Below are 22,275 nucleotides of genomic sequence, written 5' to 3'. Positions count from 1 at the left end.
ATTCCGACGACGCCAGGATGAGAATCGAAAAAGGGCAGATGCAAGTGGGCTGCGTTGCGAAGGCCCTGGAATCGATTAACGTCAATCCCGTTGCCCTTCTCGTCTCGAAAATGATCGACCAACAGAGCCTCGTCGTCAAGCTGCTCACCGAAGCCAGGGAAAAGGAGTCGAGAAAACTTGAGCTGATGGACCGCGGTGAAAAGTGCGACGAGATACTTAGGATGAAGGAAAAGGTGCGCCTCCTCGAAAAACAGTTGAGATCCCTCGAAATGACATTGGAACAGAAAGTCGACAAATTCGACAGGTTCGATTCGATAACGAAAACTGAAAGCACCCAAACGCAACAGTACGGGATCGACAACGCGACCAACACAGGGATTCACGCAGAACCCATCGAAGCGAGAGACGTCGGACTTCGCATCACAAACGCCGCCCGGCAGAGACACACGTGTACAATATTTTAAATTTTGAACCACAATAAAAAAAAATCTGTTCATTTAAATCGATTCCAATATTACCAAAAGTTCCACAAGATGATAAAAATTTCGACTTCACTTTGTTTTTCAAATAATTCTTCCTTTCTTCCTCGTCCATTACAGTGCATCATCAATACATGTCGATCTTTTTCTACATATTTTCTCAAAATAAATCTTTTAGCTTTACAGACATTTTAGAAATAAAACCAAACATATGACAAGAAATACAAAAATCTAATACTGTAATTTAACAATAGTGTTATAAAATTAACAGTTAAACTGCCTGTATTCCGAGGCTTTTCTCGCAAAAGCAATTGATTATCATAGCCGTCTGTGCCTTTTTGTTTTGCCGCTCCTAAGCCATATCTGGCTCTTTGCAGCTTCTTGGCTTGCGCTGCTATGTAGCTTTTTGTATTATAGACGGAAGTTATGATCGTTCTTTTGTCTGTTAGACGGTCGCATCTCTACTCCACCTGGCGAGCTCTTTTTCACAGTTTAGTTTACTGCGTCCGGGATGGGCCTCGCGGAGGCGGCTCGCTCGGGATGTTCAGGTGGAGGAGGTATAGGCTTGTCTGATTTCTTATCTATTGCTGTATTATGTCGGCCATCCTTTCTGTCTCATTACGATTTTCCACATATTTTGTGTTGCGTTAAGTCCCGCCCGAGTGGCGATAGCTGCTCTTAAGGCGTCCATGGTCGCCGTCTGCTCATTTACTTCGAAGAGCCGGCGTACACGGGGAACGATGTGGATTTCACAACTGAGTAAGACGTGCTCCGCCGTTTCTTTTGCACCACAGTCGCACATCGGGCTAGGTTTGAGTCTGAAGTAATGGAGCTTCGCGCCAAAGTCTCCATGTCCTGTTTAGTAGCTGAGTGGCTGAGACGTTTAGTGGTCGATGGTTAGATGTTTCATCTTTATTCGGCTTTCTATGTTAGGGAATAGCTAATACGTGTGACGACCCTTAGAAGAGCCATCCCATCTCAGCTGCCATTCCCTCACCATCCACTCATCAGCTTCTTCGGTGCTCGAGACTGGTATGCAGGGTGGGTGTCCATTCTTTATCTCCCATTTGGCGCACAGAGCTTTTGCTTTTAGGTCGATAGGCGGTCGCCCAGCGATGACCTGTAGAGCCACCGTGGATACCGTCCTGTACGCATGGGTAACAGCGAGCAGGGCTGCGCGTTGGGCTTGCTCAAGCACGGCCCAGTCGTTCGCCCGTAGTTCGCGAGTCCACGCCGGCGCCGCGTACAGTATTACAGACTCGTACAGCGCCGTGTAGTGGACTTGTCTCGTTTTGTACGAGGCTCCCCACGTGGCGCCAGATAAGGAGCGGGTAGCCGCTATCCTCGTTGGCACCCTAGTTTTGGTGTTTAGGGCATTCGAACTAAACCTTAGGCCGAGTGTCATGCTCACTCCGAGGTACGAGAGGGCCCGGGGACTCTTTATGGTCACACCACCTATGCGAATCACTGGCGGTGACCGAATATTGAGCTTGCCCTTCAGTAACATGAGCTCCGTTTTCTCCGAGGCCAGCTGCAATTTATTTTTCTTGCACCAGCTTTCCAGCACGTTCACGGCGAGCGCGCCCCCTCGTCAAGTAAGCAACGGGTGTGAGTCCTACTCCGCTCAGGTCAGCTAGTGCATCGTCGAAGAGCACCGCCCACAAATAGGGGCCAAGCACTGATCCTTGAGGGATTCCTTTTTGGACATTGATTATCATAGCCATGGGCATGCCAAACTTCTGAAAATTACTGGACCAGCGAAGGAGCTATTTCCCTGGTAATTTCGGGAGGTCTACGTAGAGGTCCCGAAATTCGTCCAGCACAGGGCATCCACAAAGGAAATGAAGGTTCACGCATTTATATTGCATGTAGAACATCCTAAGCAGGTCATTCCTCAACCAGGGCAAATGATATAATCATCGCAATTCCCATCTCAGCTTGAACAACCACCTCAGTCAAGATTCAATCCACTCACTGCTGTAAAAAAACTTAATTCTATTGACGAATCAACCAGTTTGTTTTGCTTAAACTGCTCAAAAATTAATAGGGATATTGGCAATTTTGTAGTATTTACTTTCACTAGCATTTTTATAATACCGTGTATAATGCCCTCTGTTAGCTAAAAACTTTTGCACCTGTTAGGCATACTGTTAATAAGGTTTTCATTAATTTCATAAGGAATTTTACTCCATAGATGTTGCAACGCTGCACTCAGTTGTTGCATGTCAACTTGGAAGCGGATGGTGATCGAAAAGCCTTCTTTTCTACAACGCATCCCACATGAGCACAATGGTATTGAGGTCTGGTGAAATTGGGGAAGGGGCAGATGGGAAATTCCCAGGTTTTGTAAACATTGATGAACAACTGCCTCTATGAGGTGGAACATAGTCATCCAGAAATAGAAAATCCTTGCCATTGAGATCCCTGGTTTGAGGGATGTATTCCTCGATAATTTCTTTCACTGCAGTGAGGTCCTCCACTTAAATTCCAGGCCAGACCAATACACCGCCTCCTCCAAGCCGCACTGAATGGAGCACGAACTGAGGCATTGACGCATCCCATGTTCTTGGTAGACTCTTTGGTGCCTGCTACCAATATACAGATAAAAACGCGACTTACCAGTAAACATAACATTCCAATTGATGTTCACTTCTAGGCGCTCGGTGCATCATATTCTCCTGAGTTGCTAGTGGCGGGCTGTTGCTGCAGGGTCTGAAAGGCATACGATGTAAGGCCAACTATTACGAATCGTTTGTGTTTATGAAGGCCTTGCCAAAACATCTTGTACTTCATTTAAGATCTGGCAGGCACTGTGCGAAGGGTTGTCTTGCACCAATCACAATATTTCTGTTCTCTCTTAGCATCGTAATGCGCTGAGTCCTCGTATTGGCTTTTCCAGTCTCTCGGAATCGGGCTAAAGCCCGGTAGACCATCCACTGAGAAACGCCAACGCCAACACTTGCCGGTGACCTCGATGACTTATTCTCACAATAATACTGGGAACTTCTGGTTCAAGATGATGTCTTTCCATGGTTAAAGAGAATACCACTGGATTAAAATGCAGGAAAAGGCGAGAAAAGGCGTTTGTATGCCGATGAATATTTGCGAAAGTCTCGCCAATACCGGTATGACATAAACCAGGAATAAACTTGTGTGTGTTCTGAAAAATTTTTTAAATTTTATTTCTCATGATAGCTATAATTAGATTTTTCGTTGAAAATAAATCAGACAAAAAGGCATTGGTAGATCTGACAGTGATATGAAAGAGATAAGACGAGTCTGAACGAAGGAAGACCCTCTGACTCAGAAGTTCAACGATAGTAGATTATCAGTCATCAAACTATTAACAGGTCACTCAACAACAGGCGCCGAATTAAAGCATGATCGTAATAACCTGTTAAATTAATTGTAATTTAGATATATAAAAAATTATTGAAGACTTGTCATACGATTTTTCGTCGGGTTCGTGTTTTTGGGATTTTCTTGAAGTCTACTAAGGTATGATAAGGCTTTAAATATTCATAAGGGGAACCGTCTTGAAATTTTCGAGTAGAACTAGAAGTTTTTAAATCATTCAATTCTAAAGAAAAACTGGATTAAAATCTAAGACATTACAACTGTGTTATTGTAGTAAAAAGAACGTCATGAGAGCCTGAACTATTTGCTCAAAAACAAGGTCATGGACTAGGATGCACATTCAAAAGTTTCAGATTAAAGCAAGATTGTTTAATTACATTGATTATATTTAGGGTGTCAAGAGGGGAAAAAATTTGATTATTTTATTTGTAAAAAGATTGGATTTATTAATGCCAAGGCAAAGATCAACCAATTTTGGTGGTATTTAAATTGTGGGTATTTTAAATCCAGCCCGGAGGACCAATATTTTCGGTTTTTTGTGTTATTATTCAATTTAATTATGTAAGGTATTAAATTATAATTAGAAAACATGATCAAACTTTGGACATAAATCCTTTTGGATAATCCAATGACAACTTCCAAATTGTTAAGCCGATCTTTTTTCGGTGGGTTCGTCTTTTTAGATTTTCTTGAAACATCTTGACTGGAATAAAAAATGATAAAATATCTTGAATGCAATCAGTTCATAGATTGCAACAAAATGGTTTTTGGGCTAAGAAGACTTGAAAAATCTATTTTATTTACTTTATTCAGAAAATGAAACGAGATGCAAAAGGGATGAAGAGTGTAAAGAGGGTAAAAAAGTGGATTATTTTATTTGTAAAAAGATTTGATTTATTAACGCAAAGACAAAGATCAACCAATTTTGGTGGTATTTAACGTGTTGGTATTTTAAATCCAGCCCGGAGGACCTATATTTTCGGTTTTTTGCGTTATTATTCAATTTAATTATGTATTAAATTGTAATTTAGGAAAACATGATCAAGCTTTGGACATAAATCCTTTTGGATAATCCAATGACAACTTCCATATTGTTAGGTCGATTTTTTTCGCTGGGTTCGTCTTTTTAGTATTTTCTTGAAATATCTTGACTGGAATAAAAAAGGATAAAATATCTTGAATGCAATCATTTCTAAAGATTGCAACAAAATGGTTTTTGGGCTAAGAAGACTTGAAAAATCTATTTTATTTACTTTATTCAGAAAATGAAACGAGATGCAAAAGGGATGAAGGTGACCCAAAGCATCAATAAAAAAGAAGACTATCATGTTCGTAAAAAATATCCAAAAACAATAACAGGAAAAAGAAAAAGATTTCTTTAAATTTTGCTATCAGATTTTGACACGTGGTGTATTCGGATCCGGCCCGGAGGACCAATTTTTTCGTTATTATTCAATCAATTTATACCAGGTAATAAATTAAAATTATGGAAGCCTTCGACCTAAATTTCTTGGCTTATAGGAGTGTTTAAATCATGAAAAATGATAATCCGTGAAAGCCGATACTGCTTGAATGCCGGATCCATCAAAAATGAAAAGTACGAGGAAAAACTTCTCGGGCACTTTGTTCAGTAAAACGATACACATCTTTCCTTTTCCTATATTGTAATAATCTTTTGCAGATTCATCCTTAAAATACTTAACGTAAAAGTTAATAATCAATATAATAAAAATTCAAAAGAGGGTGCATAAAATAATGACAGTTTTATCGAGTACTCTATTTCTTAGACGGTAAATTATCTATATTTTTATCGATAATAAAGTACAAGTTGTAAAAACATTATTTAAGCTTGTTTGTAAACATTCAACTGGTCCAATAAAGGCTTTAGATCAAGGGATTGTGTCGAAAAAGAAAAGAGATGATTTCTTATAAAATTCTCGTCGTATTCAGACATTATTCGTTTTAAAAATTTACAGACGATGAAGTAGGCCGAAAAATTATTAAAACTTAAAGGAAAGTGGTATTTGATTAGCACGCCGGGTGATGTTCTTTGAAAACTTAAATAAAAAAACATTTCCTTGGAAAGGAACAACTCAGGGTGTCCTTAAATGGATCCTGGCGTGAAAAGTCCTCCGGGCCCCGTTTTTTGCGAGATTGATAATCCCTATTATTCCGTGAAGCCGTAGATCATTTGAAATTAATTACACCAACCCCTCCTTCAACTCTTCAAAATTAAAGGCCGCTCAACTCTGTAACAAGTGCTGTTACTCAAACGACGAGTACGTCGTAATTCACTAAGGGCCGCCACGGACCCTGACCCTGTTTTCTTCGGCCCTTCGATATTTCAAATATGGGGGGCGTGCGTCAGCTCCCCCTCGGCACTCCACTTAGGGAAGACCTAAATCAACATCCCCCTCGTAATTTGCCGAGAGAACGACATCGTCAGAGAACAGCGATCCTGTTACCAGGTGCGATCTTGTTCTTATCACGATCCTGGATTAGCACCATGTCCGTATCTGGTTATTTGTCCCAGATGATTTGCACGATTAGAAACAGGATTGTTTTGCTTTCAATGACGTCTAGATCAACAATGATTCAATTGATTATTCAACATGGACTGTTACCATCTGCCATTCGTTACAAAAAGATAATACATATTAGTGACCGTTAATCGATATTTATTTAGAAATCGTGAGATGCGGTCTGGTGTGATGTAGGTTTCAGAAAAACATTTTCTTTATCGCGTCAACGTTTCGATCTTTATTGAGATCATCTTCAGGGCTCAAAGTGTTTGTTTTCTGTGTAATTGTGCCATTCTTGCGTGTCGTGTCGGGCAAGAGGGCACTCTGGACACGACACGCAAGAATGGCACAATTACACAGAAAACAAACACTTTGAGCCATGAAGATGATCTCTATAAAGATCGAAACGTTGGCACGATAAAGAAAATGTTTTTCTGAAACCTACATCACACCAGACCGCATCTCACGATTTCTAAATAAATAATACATATTAAAACTTAATCAAAATATCTAAACCAAAATTACATTTCAACAATAATTAATACATATTCTAATCTCTCTAATATAAAATTAATATACAAAATAAAACCTATTCAGATACACTCTCATCTTTCCAGTGTTCCCACCCTGATACAAAATAAAATCTTTCCTCCGTAATTTCAAATTCTTCGGATTTTTCCCTTGTGTAAGGTCACGGATTGAAACAAGTAATCTGAAGGATAGGTCAGGGGTATATGGTTGGTGCGCCAAGGAGTTCGATCCCAAGATGGATAGAACTTGCCTCTCACCAAAGGTCTTGACCAATTCGCGTACGTTCTTTTCTGCTATTGACCGTAAGAGTCTGAAGTTCATAAAACATATTGAATTTCTGATTGCAGAAACCAAATCATGACGAATTAGTCCTTCATAGTTTTAAAAAAACGCAAAGCCAGGACAATTTTCACCCTGAAGAACTGCGAATGCCCTAATAAAATCAAAATAATTGTTGTTTCATTTATTTGTTACCTATACATGATAGTATACTATACAAATATGTAAAGTCTTTCACGTATACTCGGTCGTCTTAAAAAGGACAGTGATTTTAGGAGCTAACCATTGCTGGCACTCAGTGTGTATGATCAGGGGTCAAGGAGGTCCCGAGGCCACCGTCGGTTGAGGCGACGAGGTGGGTTGTCAGGATGGGAATGAGTGGACAGAACTCGAGCAGTATGGTTAGAATGGTTCAAAAGGTTGGTCTGGAAGGTTTGGAATCTGGACCGGATAGACGTTGACAAAAGGAATGTTGAAGTCTTTGTGACATAATAAGGTGCTTTGTCAATTTGTCTAAGGACTCACGATAGGAATGACTGGATGCGCTGGATATTGGAAGGTTTGGCAGTACCCACTCCGTATGTCCACAGTCTTAGTAAAGTCTTGTAAAGTGTTTGTCTTAATTGTCAAAGTCGAATTCGGCTCTCAGTATTTATTTAAATTTATCGACATATACATGATCGAATATTATACACTGCACCGGTAGAACACATGCTTTGAGGAGCCAGTCATTGTGTATGATTGGATGTTAAGGAGGTTCCGAGGCCACCGTAACCACGATGTAAGGATGGGAATGAGAGGAGAGGGCTCGAGCACATGGTTTGGATGGTTCGAAACGTTGGTGTAAAAAGTTTGTAATCTGGACCGGAAACAGCGATCAGTTCGGATTTCATTAAAAGTGTAGGAAGCGCTTAAGTTTAAAAAGTATGCCTGGATGCCAGACCCTGTCGAATACCAGTGCTTCGTCTAAGAACACGTCCAGGTCCTTTTTTTCTAGGGCCGATGAGATGGTGTCGATTACTCTAAAACATTATTGGATGGTGGTATGTTGAGGACGAAAACCGAATTGGTGACAGGAAATGATTTTATAAGTGTCGAGGATTGGTATTATGCGTTTTAAAAGGAGCCGTTCTAGGATTGTGGACATTTCAGAACGAAGGATAGGTCTGTAGGATCAGATTAAGGAGTTTGTGAGATTTAGGGATGAGAATAATGACATAATCTCAGTAATTTAAGTTAGTTCAAGTCAAACTACTCTGATATCAGGAAAAACCAAGCATGTACGGAGTTCCTGTCGTACAACAAATAGGAGCTGTTTGTTGAGAGTGCCCAACACGACACGCAAGAATGGCACAATTACACAGGAGACAAACACTTTGAGCCCTGAAGATGATCTCAATAAAGATTGAAACGTTGACACGATAAAGAAAATGTTTTTCTGAAACCTACATCACACCAGACGGCATCTCACGATTTCTGAATAATCATCGACTAACGGTCACTAATCACCACACATTTCTGAATAAAATAAATGAAATAGATTTTTCAAGTCTTCTTCGCCCAAAAACTATTTCGTTGCAATCTATAGAAATCATTGCATTCAAGATATTTTATCTTTTTTTATTCCGGCCAAGATATTTCAAGAAAATACTAAAAAGACGAACCCACCGAAAAAAACATCGGCCTAACAATATTGAAGTTGTCATTGGATTATCCAAAAGGATTTATGTCCAAAGTTTGATCATGTTTTCCTAATTATAATTTAATACTTTACATAATTAAATTGAATAATAACGCAAAAAACGAAAATATTGGTCCTCCGGGCTGGATTTAAAATACCCACACGTCAAACACCACCAAAATTGTTTTGTCGATCTTTGTGTTGGCATTAATAATTAAAATCTTTTTCAATAAAAATATTTTTTTTACCCTCTTGTCACCCTAAATATAAACGATCTAGTTCTACTTAAACACAGTCGAGTTGTTGGATTGCTTTAATCTGAAAATTTTGTATGTGCATCCCAGTCCTTGACTTTGTTTTGGAGCAAATAGTTCAGGCTCTCTTGATGTTCTTTTTAGCACAATAACACAGTGTAATGCCTTAAATTATCTAGTTTTTCTGTAAAATTTAATGGTTTATTGCTTAATTTAATTTAAAAACTTCTAGTTCTACTAGCGAATTTCAAGACCGTTCAGTTTTGAATATTGAAAACCTTATCAATTTGGGCATGAAATCTATTTAGAACTAGAATGAAAGATGAAAGGGCATATATTTTCGATAAATCAAGTGGGGATTTAAAAACGAAATACTCGGAGAAATCTGCACAAAAAAGAGCCTTTTTTCTCGTCCTAGATGTGTAAAGTCCACGAATCCTAACATGGCCCTGCTTATAGTGCCGAAGTCTTCTGGGGTTTTCGATCATTTTTAAATTTTTTTTTGTGCGGTACAATAACTTAACGTTAAATTTAGTGTTCAAAATTTCAAATTTCAGGTATTGTTAACATAATGTTGAAATTACAATTAAAATACCACGCTCGGGTGCGCCTTTTGAAAACCCTGTTTACTGTATATTCTGACTTTTATTAAAGCATCGGTTCGTTTGAGCTTTCACAAAGTATACAAAGGGCAAAAGCGAGTTTATTATCAGACTCGTTTATCGGAGAGTTCCTTCTGCACTCCGTTGTCAGTTTTTTCATTTTTATTACTTTTTATACGCCGCGTAGCCATTCCATGATTGTTGAGATGATGCTATGTAAGCTGTTTTTTTAAGAGATATAGATATTATAAGCTGTTTTTAAGCTGTTTTTTTCCCGGTGTTTTGCTATGTTACGCCTTTTCTCGTTTCATGCCCAATTTTATTGTATTTTTCAATAGGGTAATCCGAAGTGTGGGTTCTAGAAATTTCCTTTTCTTTCTTTTATTGTTGTTTTGTTTGTGCACAGTAAATAACATGGACGGGAAGGAGGTATGATAACTCAAGTAAAACTTACAGACTTAAATAAAGTTTAAAACTTAAATCAGATTCATGCTTCTCCATTTTTATAATGCTAACACCATGAAACTAATTTTTATCAACGGCTACTTTTTTCTACAAAATATCAAATCAACAATAAAATATAAAAAAAATTGTGTGGTGATTAGTGACCGTTAATCGATAATTATTCAGAAACCGTGAGATGCGGTTTGGTGTGATGTGCCCTCAACACGACATTCAAGAATGGCACAATTACTCAGAAGACAAACACTTTGAGCCCTGAAGATGATCTCAACAAAGATCGAAACGTTGGCACGATAAAGAAAATGTTTTTCTGAAACCTACATCACACCAGACCACATCTCACGATTTCTGAATAATAAAAGAAAATTATTTTGTTGTAAATATTCTCACATGTATTTTACTTAATTTCAAATAATTTAATTTTTTGGCTTTTACATTAAAGTTAGTTCTATTCCAATTATAAATGTTTTAGCATTTCTGTCTGGGAAAACAATTAAACAATGGAGACAACACATCAGGGGCCAGAATAAAGTTTTTTTTTCTATATATTTTCCGTCTCTTTTATATCTACTCCCCCTCTCGCCCCTTTTATCTTTATCTATCCATCTCTTTCACTTTCTGGTTTGCTGTTTTTTTCGCATCTCTCTTATTTTTTCCCTCCTTCACTCTCTTACTCTCTCACTGCCTGTTTATATCTCTTTCTCCATCACTTATCTATCTATTTATCTATCTATCCTTCTATCTTTCAATCTACATATCAATCTCTCACTCTCCTTTTTTCATATTTTCTTTAGCATTCTTTATTTTTCTTTAATACTTACTATTTGTCATTTTGTGCACGTCACTATATGACCCTCTTTCATTCTTATTTTTTCTTTATGACACGCTGGTTGTGGTTGCCTCTCTGCATTTCTCTATCTGTCTGTATGTCTGCTCTCTCTCTCTCTCTCTCTCTCTCTCTCTCTCTCATTCTCTCTCATGCTCCGTCTTTTAACATTTCTTTTTACTCCGCATTCCTTGTTTTCCTTTATAACTCACTTTTTCTCTGTAGTATTTCTTTCTCTCTCTCTCTCTCACTCTCTCTCTCTCTCTCTCTCTCTCTCTCATTTTTCCCTTTGCATTCCTTGTTTTTTCTACAATACCCTGTTTATGTGTCTGTCTATCGGTCTCTCACTCTACTTCTTTCTTCTTTACTTTAGCATTTCTCGTTTTTCTTCTTCGTTCTTCTATCAATTTCTCTCTCTGCCTCCCTGTCGCTCTGCCTCTTTCTCTGTCTGTCTGTCTGTCTGTCTGTCTGTCTGTCTCTCTCTCTCTCTCTCTCTCTCTCTCTCTCTCTTTCTCCATCTATTACCTAACTATCTATATATCCTTTTACCCATCTATCCATCTAATATATCTACCTATCTATCAATCTCTCACTCTTCTTCTTTAATCTTTTCATTTGCATTCCTTGTTTTTCTTTAAGACACTATTTGCCTTTTTGTCTTTCTGCCCTCTTTCCTTCTTATTTTTTCTGTATAACACCTAATTTTGCGTGGCTAAATAAAACGCTATCAATCTCCATCTCTGCCTCCCTGTCGCTCTCCCTCTTTCTCTGTCTGTCTGTCACTCTCTCTCTCCCTCTCTTTCTCCATCTATTACCTTACTCTCTCTCTCTCTCTCCATCTATTGCGTTACTATCTATCTATCTCTCCCGCTCTCTTTTTCTCTCTCTTTCTCCATTTAATACCTAACTATATTTAACTTTTCTTTTTACTCCGCATTACTTGTTTTCCTTTATAATCACTTTTTCTCTGTAGTATTTCTTTCTCTCTCTCTCTCTCTCTCTCTCTCTCTCTCTCTCTCTCTCTCTCTCTGTCTATCTCTATCTATTACCTAACTATATATCTATCTACCTATCCTTCTATCCGTCTATATATCTACCTATCTATCAATCTCGCACTCTACTTCTTTCTTCTTTTCTTTAGCATTCCTCGTTTTTCTTCTTCGTTCTTCTATCTTTCCTTCTATCCATCTATCCATCTAATACATCTACCTATCTATCTATCAATCTCTCACTTTTTCGTGTTTTTTTCATTTCTTTCATCTTTTTATAGCATTCCTTGTTTTTCTTTAAGACTTACTATTTGTCATTTTGTCTACCTGTCTTTCTGCCCATCTTTCGTTCTTATTTTTTAGTACAATACCTAATTTTGCGTGGCTAAATAAAACGCTATCTCTCTCTCTCCCACCTTCCTTCTCTCTCTCTCTCTCTCTCTCTCTCTCTCTCTCTCTCTCTCTCTCTCTCTCATAATAGGCTGGTATTTTTTAATGGACTTCTAGCAAACAAACTTCTCAACATGTGTCCGGGACTCGAAATTGGTTGGTGTGCTTTTATTTTCACCTTTTGCCATTCTTTCGGTGGTTTTCTTCAAATACGCACTTGTTAAAAATGGTCATGACTCACAAAATATAGAGCCCAACCGCCAACGGAACATAAATCATCCTAACGACCAATCTAAAGATATAGTTTCTTATAAAATTTTATTAATAATTTCTCCTATCACCTGCTGAATTGTCTATCTGTATCGCTAGAGTAATCAACGGCGTAGTAAATTGCGTATTGCGTAATTGTTTCGATTAGCAGCCGCTTTCTCCGGTTGCTGAAATCCATCCGAGTTGGGATTCGGCTTATTAATCGGTCAGACCGAGCGGAAACATGGCGATGTGTCTTTTCTTCGGTGCAATTAAAGGGAAAGGGCCCTTGAAGGGTGTGGTCCCATTGGGCTATTGTGTCTGACGGGACATGGCTGACAGGCTATTGTTAGGCCCATGACTCACTCACACAGGGCCCTACAATCCAATAAACAACCTTTACACACTGGGCCTTCTCGTCGCCCTCGACTCTCGTATAATTCTCCAATCTGGTTGGGCGCTCCTCAAACCGGTTCCCATTCATTACCATTAATACACCTCGCAGTAGGTAACAATTTCTACCGCTGATAGCTAATGCATCCAGTTTGCCATGGCACAATCTTATCATTACTGCCCTAAAACGACGTGTAACACTCGGATGGTTTCTTTAACGCCAATACCATTACAAAATGGTCATGAGTACGACGAAGACATTAGATGTAATCTTAATGCTCTAATCCAGAATTAAATAAATGTGTAAGCATAGTTCTTTTATGTTGTCTCCTGTGAAATGTCATTTCCCTTTGGGAATTCACTCATTGTTTACAAACAAATTTTATTATGACATGACATAAAAACATGGCATGTTTATGATGTCATCATAAACAGTCTTAGTTTTTAATGTAAGATTCAACATTAAACATTAACTCCATTATGTTTAGTAATCTAATTGACCAAATAACTTCTTTCAATTAATTATTCTTTTTACGTAAGGTCCTGGTTGAGATGAAAAAGTTAGTGTCACGAACGGGATTCGAACCCACGACCTTCAAGCTCAATATGCCGCTGTTCTAACCACTTCAGCTATCGTGACTTCGATCCACTCCACTTTAAACATCAACATTCGACAGCTCGAAAAATGAATTTAAAAAATAATTGTCTATTGCAGAAATTGGGAGGGTTTTTTCCTTTTATGCCAAGCAGTTAGTCACTGAAAAGAATCGTCTACATTCGGGTTCAAAAATTTTCTGCTTGAAAATTTCGACTTTAGCAACGAAGGAATTAAACATCGAAAAGGATCTAGTGCTTCCCAAACAAATCAAGAATCAGGATTTGGTAAGACAGGTAACAAGTGACAAGACTGTTTTCAGGCATCTTAAGAAGCTTGGGTGAACAAACCACCTGGAAAAATTGTTGCGCTACGAAAAATTTTCCTTGAGGCATTCCAAAGGTTCACTGAATGATAGCTTGTACAGCACGGGCCATTTTTTGCATCGGTTTGTCATATGTGATACAGGTATACAAAGATATTGTATAGTTCGATTGGGTAAAGCTCAATGTATATATACCAAATCAAACGTTGGCTAAAAATTAGAATGCTGATTCTAAAAACTGAAATAACGAAAAAATTAGAAACCCACCTTGCAGCAAAGGCTTTGGCTGTTACTAGCCCGTCTTAAGTAACCTCAAAGCTCAAAACCTGTAAATATGGACGCCGCATGAATTAACCTTGGCCCTTTCCCTCTGGTCATACGTCAGATATGAGTTTTATTTTGCATTATTTGGTCATAAGTAATGAAATGTGGGTATTGTGTGTACCTGCAGATCCGAACAGTGGCAGGGTAAGGATGAGAAAGGTCAATATACGTCGAAACCAAGGCAATATCCGACTGCTGTGTTTACCGATTAGGATTTGGCTGAGTCATTCCCTTCCCGAACTACTCTTAAATTAGAACTACGGCTTGAATGAATGGCCTTGGTTGTAATTCTACCTTAAGTAGCCTGGAAAAGCTAAAAACGTAGATATATGGATGCCACATGAATTAACCTAGGCATTTTTACACGTTCGAAGCTCTTCTCTCTATTCGAGGGCAAGTCTCTCTCTTTCTGAAGTACAAATGGAAATTTGGAGTATAACATGTAGAAAGTGTTATGGCTGTTTCCAGGCGTTTTATGAAGGCGTACGACAGATATAAGCTTTATTTTGCAAGGTTTGGTCGTATATGATGGAATGTTGGTATTATTACCTTGAGAGCCGATGGAGTACGAGCCTACCCAGGCATTTTAACCCCTCGGGGCTTGGTCGCCCACCCTGCGTAATATAATACCTTGTGAGCCGAGCAGTAGTGGGTAAGATTGAGAAAGCTCAACATATGACGAATCCAAGCCAATATCCAAGAGGCTATCAGCCAGATTAGGATATGGCTGAGTCAGTCCCTTCCCGAACTACTCGTAAATTAGAAACACAGTAAGGGCTTTGGCTGTACCAGCAGCCTATCTTAAGCAGCCTGGAAAAGCTCGAAACTTAAAAACATGGATGCTGAATGAATTAACCAAGGCCTGTTCGCACACTCGATGCTCTTCCCGCTGGTTATAGAGCAGATATGAGCTACTTTTTACATCGTTCGGATAAATATGATGACATGTCTGTACTGACCTGTACAGTCGTTGGATGAGGTGAGAAACCTCAGGATATGATCTGACAAAGCCAGCACTCATAGAATGTAATATGGATGACAATGAGCCTCTCTCTTTCGGGGACATACTGGAAATTTGGAAAACAACGTGTAGAAAGTGTTATGGCTGTTTCCAGGCGTTTTATGATTCTGGAAAAGCAAAACACTGGAATGTCAGCTGGATGAAATAACGAAGAGGCAATTGCTCATTGGATGCTTTTAGCTTTACAAGAGAAATAAACCATTCTTGAATTGTTTGATTGCCTTTGATGAAAAATCTGTATTATACGATAAATATAGACCAGGAAAGTGGTTGGATGAAATAATATAATCTACATTAAAAAAATCAAAGAATAGACAAAAAAGAAAAAATCGAAAATAAAACCTCTAATTGGAAATCATAAGTTCTTTCCAAGAGTAGTACATGAGGACTTAAAAAAAGAGACAGACAAAAAAAAAAAGCAAAAATAAATACCTCTAATTGGAAATCAAAAGTTCTTTCCAAGGGTAGTGAACCTAAGTACAATAAACAAAGTCAAAGAAGAGACAGAAAAGAAAAAGCAAAAATACTGGAGTACAGTAAAAAATCAAAGAATAGACAAAAAAGAAAAAGCAAAAATAAATATCTCTATTAGGAAATCATAAGATGTTTTCAAGGGTAGTACATGAGTACAGTAAAAACAGTCATAAAAGAGACAGAAAAGAAAAAGCAAAAATAAATACCTCTAATTGGAAATCAAAAGTTCTTTCCAAGGGTAGGAAACCATTTTACAGTAAAAAACGTCACAGAAAAGACAGAAAAGAAAAAGCAAAAATAAATACCTCTAATAGGGAATCTACGATCTTTCCAAGGGTAGTACTTGAGTACAGTAAAAAAATCAAAGAATAGACAAAAAAGAAAAAATCAAAAATAAAACCTCTAATTGGAAATCATAAGTTCTTTCCAAGAGTAGTACACGAGGACGTAAAAAAAAGAGACAGACAAAAAAAAGCAAAAATAAATACCTCTAATTGGAAATCAAAAGTTCTTTCCAAGGGTAGTGAACCTAAGTACAATAAACCAAGTCAAAGAAGATACAGAAAAGAAAAAGGAAAAATACTGGAGTACAGTAAAAAATCAAAGAATAGACAAAAAAGAAAAACCAAAAATAAATATCTCTATTAGGAAATCATAAGATGTTTCCAAGGGTAGTACATGAGTATAGTAAAAACAGTCATAAAAGAGACAGACAAGAAAAAGCAAATATAAATATCTCTAATAGGATATCAAAAGGTCTTTCCAAGGGTAGTACATGAGTACAGTAAAAACAGTCATAAAAGAGACAGACAAGAAAAAGCAAATATAAATATCTCTAATAGGAAATCAAAACTTTTTTTCAAGGGTAGTACGGTATAAAAAGTCATAAAAGTGACAGACAAGAAAAAGGAAAAATAAATACCTCTAATAGGAAAAGTTCTTCCCATCAACGTAAGTACAGTAAAAAAAATATTTGCTGGAACTAAAAGCGATTTTAAATTTACCTAAAAAATAATATTTAATGAGGTTTCATGGGAAAGAGGTAGAAACTTACAATAAAATATATTGGGCCTGGAAATGCAAAAATCCTGAATATATGTATCTTAGCTCCTGTTTGTCATATATATTGAAAAGAAGATTATGAGGAAGTTGTACAGGATGTAATAAGGATGAAGAAGCTTAGCATATGGCCAAACCAAGCCAACATCCAAAAACTGAGATTACAGCCGATAAAGATTAGAAAAGTAAACACAGCTCACTGTAATATGCTAACGCGGCTGAGGTCGAAGCCTGACAATGGTAAACTATGCTAATAGAGCCGAGAATAATGATAATCCAAGGCACAGGCGTCATGCAAACGAGGAAAAAATTGTCTCTCCATAAAGGGCCGGGTCAGGCCGAGATTATATCTCGCCCAAATGACGGCCAGGTAAAAAATCCCGGAATGCATCGGCTGGTGTCGAAACGGCCTTCTCCAGGCTACAAATCGTCCCGGCCGGAAATTGCTTCCTCATAAGGTGAGATACGGCGATTAAAATGAAAAAGAGGATACGGAGTAAGAAACACGTCCATATGGCAAAAAATGTTTCTGTTTCAATTGGAAGGGTTTTAACGAGTGCTGCTTGGAATGAAGTCATAAAATATATGTTCAGAAAGGAAAACAATAACTTCATGAATGTCTTTATGCTGCGGTAATTAAGATAAAACAGTCAGATAAAAAAACAGGACGACTGTTTGCTCAGCACGTTCCAAGTCTTTCTATTCCTCTCTTTTTCTTGTTAAAGGAAGGTCTAATTTAAAATTTTCAACGACTTTAATATTTTAAATTATTCACTTATTAAACTTGTGCTAATAGCGACTTTTTTGACATGCTACTTATAAAGCGGGTCCGCCAAATAAGGCAAAGCTGAGGTTTGAAAATTTTTCAATCTCAAACTAGTCAATGAATCAGCTTCGGACTTTGCATACGTTTAGATTACTCGTTTAGCTATACGAAAAAAAAATCCTGAAAAATGAATTAAAAAAATAATTGTCCATTACAGAAATCGTGAGTGTTTTTCCTTTTATGCCAAGCAGGTAGTCACTGAAAAGAATCGTATACATTTCGGTTCAAAAATTTTCTGCTTGAAAATTTCGACTTTAGCAACGAAGAAATTAAACATCGAAAAGGATCTAGTACTTCCCAAACAAATCAAGAATGAGGATTTGGTAAGTCAGATTGTAACAAGTGACAAGACTGTTTTCAGGCATCTTAAGAAGCTTGGGTGAACAAAACACCTGGAAAATTTGTTGCTGTATGAAAAATTTACCTTGACGCATTCCAAACGTTCACTGAATGATAGCTTGTACAGCACAAACGGGCATTTTTGCGTCGGTGTGTCATATGTGATGAAAAATAGATATTGTATAGGTCGATTGGGTAAAGTTCAATGTATAATATACCAAACCAAGCGTTGGCTTAAATTTACAATGCTGATTCTAAAAACTGAAATAACTAAAAAATTAGAAACACACCTTGCAGCAAGGGCTTTGGCTGTTACCAGCCTGTCTTAAGTAACCTCAAAGCTCAAAACCTGTATATATGGACGCCGCATGAATTAACCTTGGCCCTTTCCCTCTTGTCGTCCTCTAATTTTACGAAAATAGTTCGATGTTCCCTTCACAATAAAAGAGTGTCAAATTTGCTCCATGCAACAGGTTGATGTTCCACCGACGTAATGACCTTGTGAACAATGGTCATTTCGTGCCATCCTGATTCATAGCTCAGGTGCAACCCAGTTCAAAACATTTACAATTAAAAATCTATTATTTACGACCTTTCTTATTCCTCACTTTAATTTTTTTTCGAGGGTTCGCAACAGCAGAGGTCATATAAACCCTCAGGGTGCCGGTGTTTTTGAAAAAAAAACAAAAAACATTTTTAAGTATGACGGGTTCGAATGCAGGGCCGCTGGATTCGAACCCGGGACCTTTACCTCACAGTGATGAGCGCCGTGTCAAAGACTAAACCGTTGTGGTTACCGTCGCCTTACTCACTTTAATTACTGTTTACTTGTGATGTCTGATATTACTGACCAATTATTGAATAAGATAATAATTTTCAATAAATGTTTATGTTGTGTTCTTGACCTTGCGTTCGATTCAAAAATGGAAGATAAATATGTTGAGTTGAACATTACGAATAAATGGCTTCCAAGGATACTTAAATTTGACCATTTTCAATAAGGTACTGAAAACGACCAAACCCATATATCGACAAAACAAATTCTTTTAATGAACCAATTATATATTGTATTAGAGAAGAACAAGGAAATATTGAGGGTAGGAAAAACTTCTGAAGCGTTTAATAAATTACCAGAAGAAATTATACAACTGGGAAAAATTCAAAGAAAACCTCAAATATAATTACTTCAAAAGTTATGATAAGTTACATTCATGTACTTACTTTAGTAGTAATTAGTCTGTTCATCACTTTTTTTACAACATTTATTTTCATTGTAATATTTTTTCTCTCAGATATTTTTTTGTTTTATTGTTTGTTTGTTTTTTATTATGTTTTAGTACACGTCCCGGTTGCAAATAATAATGTTAGTTATTACAGTGTAATTTACCTTACGTAAATGGATAATTTTTAATTTTATGAGCAGATTATTTAATGTATTTTATATTATAACATTTATATATAATTCAATTAATTCAACTTTTTAGTTGAGATAAAAATGTCAGTGTCACGAGCGGGATTCGAACCCACGACCTTCGGCTTGATAGCCGCTGCTCTAACCACTCGAGTGGCAGAGTAGCGGCGTATCAAGCAGAAGGTAGTGGGTTCGAATCCCGCTCGTGACACTGACTTTTTATCTCAACTAAAAATCTTAATTAATTGAATGATATTAATTGGTCAAGCGGACCACGGAAAATAGTTCATTTATATATAAATTAAACCCATGCTGGATACTCTCTCCCCTCTCTCTTTCTCTCTCCATCTATCTATCTATGTTCTCTCTCTCTCTCTCTCTCTCTCTCTCTCTCTATCTATCTATCTGTATATCTATCTACCGCTCTATCCACCCACCTATCCATCTATTTATCTATCTTCACCCTCTCTCCTCTCCTCTTTCTCTCTCTCTCTCTCTTCATTTTCTCTCTCTTTCTCTTTTCACTCTCCCTTTCTCTTTTCACTCTCTCTTTCTCTCTCCATCTATCTATATATGTAATCTATCTATCTGTTAAATTCACTAGTTTTCGTGGTCCGCTTAACCAATTAATATCATTCAAAATTAAGGATTTTAGTTGCGATAAAAAAGTCAGTGTCACGAGCGGGATTCGAACCCACGACCTTCGGCTTGATACGCCGCTGCTCTACCACTTGAGCTATCGTGACCTCGATCATATATATACATATATATATCTGTTTATTTATCTATCTAATTCACTCTGTAAACCGTATTGCTGTCACAAAATAGCAAGACTTATTTAACAAACAACAAATCTTCCTCAAGTCCTATTTCAGAAAGCAAACATAAAAGGTAAACGTCCGCTAGGTAGACTTTCAGTTTCAACGGGCATACAAAAATATTGGCGGCAAAAATTGAGACGATACGGTTCACTGCTAACTTACTAGTAACATTTTAGAAAATAAATAAGATGGAGCTTCATGGAACATTTTATCCTATGCTAAAAGAAAAAGGAAAAGGAACTCAAATACATTGATTGAAAATAAATGTTTATTTTATGGTTTATACACGCCAAAATCCGTTGGCGGAGGTTTTTCAGTATTAAAATGGACATAATATTCAGCCATGACTGGTTGATGAGTTGAACTGGTGTAACTATTAACCTTTTCGTACGCCAGAAGTTCGACTTTACGATTCGATTTATACAGAACTCTGTTCGTCCCTTGAGGTGGGCTTAGATTAGGTGTTGTAGTCCGTGTGGTGCCGGTCTGTTCGACCCATCCATCCGAGGGTAGTTTGCTCACGAAATCTTTTAGATCTCCGAGAATGAAATTGTAATTGTAATTACTGTTGGCGTCAATTTTTTCTTTCAAAGTTTGGTAATAGGTTGAGTCGTCCTCACTGCTTGGCACATGGCCATGGATGATGGTGAATTTCATTTCGCACCAAGCGAAACAAGAGTGCACCATGATAGACTTTGAATCCTTGGATGGTGTGTAAAGGTCCTTTCTTGTACCTGCAAATTTGCTGAAATGATCTTCGTGGCAAACAATGAAATGACCGATGTCTTGATGCTGAAGCGATCCGTACTAAAATGAAATTAAAAAAATTTAATTGTATTATTGTAACCTAAATCTATCTAATTTATTATTATGGATTATTTCTTAATAAAAAATTAACCGAAATTTTAGTTTTGCCTAAAACTGTTTTTCCATGTCTAGGAGAAAAATCTGGGGTATTGAAACAAGATAGTACAGGTGAAATATCGATATAACATTATATTTATTTTACAATTAATTAAGGATTTTAGTTGAGATGAAAAGGTTGAGAGGGAGTTAATGTCCGAGTGGATCGAGGTCACGATAGCTCAGGTGGTAGAGCAGCGGCGTATCTAGCCGAAGGTCGTGGGTTCGAATCCCTCTCGTGCCATTAACTTTTTTTCATCTCAACTAAAATCCTTAATTAATTGGTCAAGCGGACCACGAAATTAGTGAATTTAATAAATTATATTTATTAATCAAGTGGAAAAAAAAGTTTTCATTGTTTTAATACTTTATTAACTAATGGACTTATTTATATGGACAAAATTAAACGAAAACTTTACCAATCTGTAAAGCTTGCTTTTCAATGCGTCGTTTACTGCTGTTTTCCAATTGCCATTGAATTTTTCTCTCGTAATTCCCTGTATGGCGAGGAAGATCATGTCTGGATAAGTATTGCAGTCCGCTTTCTAAAATGATAATACATTTTTCGGTCATAAAAACAAAACTTTTCTCGGACTTACATCGATGCCGAGTAAGGCGGCGAGATTTGGGACCGGATCATTTAATCCGTCCAGGTTCCAAGTAGCAACACGTAGCCTAAAATCAAGAAAAACTCCATGGGCTAAATAAACATTAAATACAATTAGCAGTTCGTAAATACATATTTTGCCTTCGAAACTGCACTCTAACAGGCCTTTAACACAAATAAATCGCCAAATTCACATATCAAATTATTTAACATTAAAACATTGACATAGTCTAAGTTTTATAAATTTAATATTTTAATAATTTCTTACTTTACTCTATCCGAGGAAACGCCGAGTACGGCGAGGAAAGACAAAACTATATACACATTCATTGAAATACGGTCTCAAACTGCGCGCACAATTCTATACTATTCCATGACCAACTGTGAACACAAAAAACAACTGATTAAATGTCCAGTCAAAATAGCAAACGTGAAAATCTGGAATAATACGGAAGTGAAATTAAGGCACGATTAAACAATATCAAAATAGATATTCATAAATCGTGAGATGTGGTCTGGTGTGATGTAGGTTTCAGAAAAAGATTTTCTTTATCGT

At 37.3% G+C, this 22,275-nt stretch overlaps 1 protein-coding gene across 1 annotated transcript; it reads right to left on the bottom strand.

Moving 5' to 3' along the window:
- Nucleotides 1-20,459: 20,459 nt before the first annotated feature.
- Nucleotides 20,460-22,072, bottom strand: LOC106666682. Its single transcript, XM_014394042.2, has 4 exons — nucleotides 21,988-22,072; nucleotides 21,712-21,787; nucleotides 21,532-21,657; nucleotides 20,460-21,016 (listed from the first exon to the last, which is right to left on the bottom strand). Exons 1-4 carry the CDS (start codon nucleotides 22,047-22,049, stop codon nucleotides 20,483-20,485), a joined length of 798 nt encoding a protein of 265 aa, XP_014249528.1. The 5' UTR covers nucleotides 22,050-22,072; the 3' UTR covers nucleotides 20,460-20,482.
- Nucleotides 22,073-22,275: the final 203 nt, after the last annotated feature.

This window comes from Cimex lectularius, unplaced genomic scaffold, assembly GCF_000648675.2.
Source record: "Cimex lectularius strain Harlan isolate CLEC.00 unplaced genomic scaffold, Clec_2.1 scaffold86, whole genome shotgun sequence".
Taxonomy (NCBI): domain Eukaryota; kingdom Metazoa; phylum Arthropoda; class Insecta; order Hemiptera; family Cimicidae; genus Cimex; species Cimex lectularius.
This window is presented reverse-complemented; position numbering and strand designations above follow the sequence as displayed.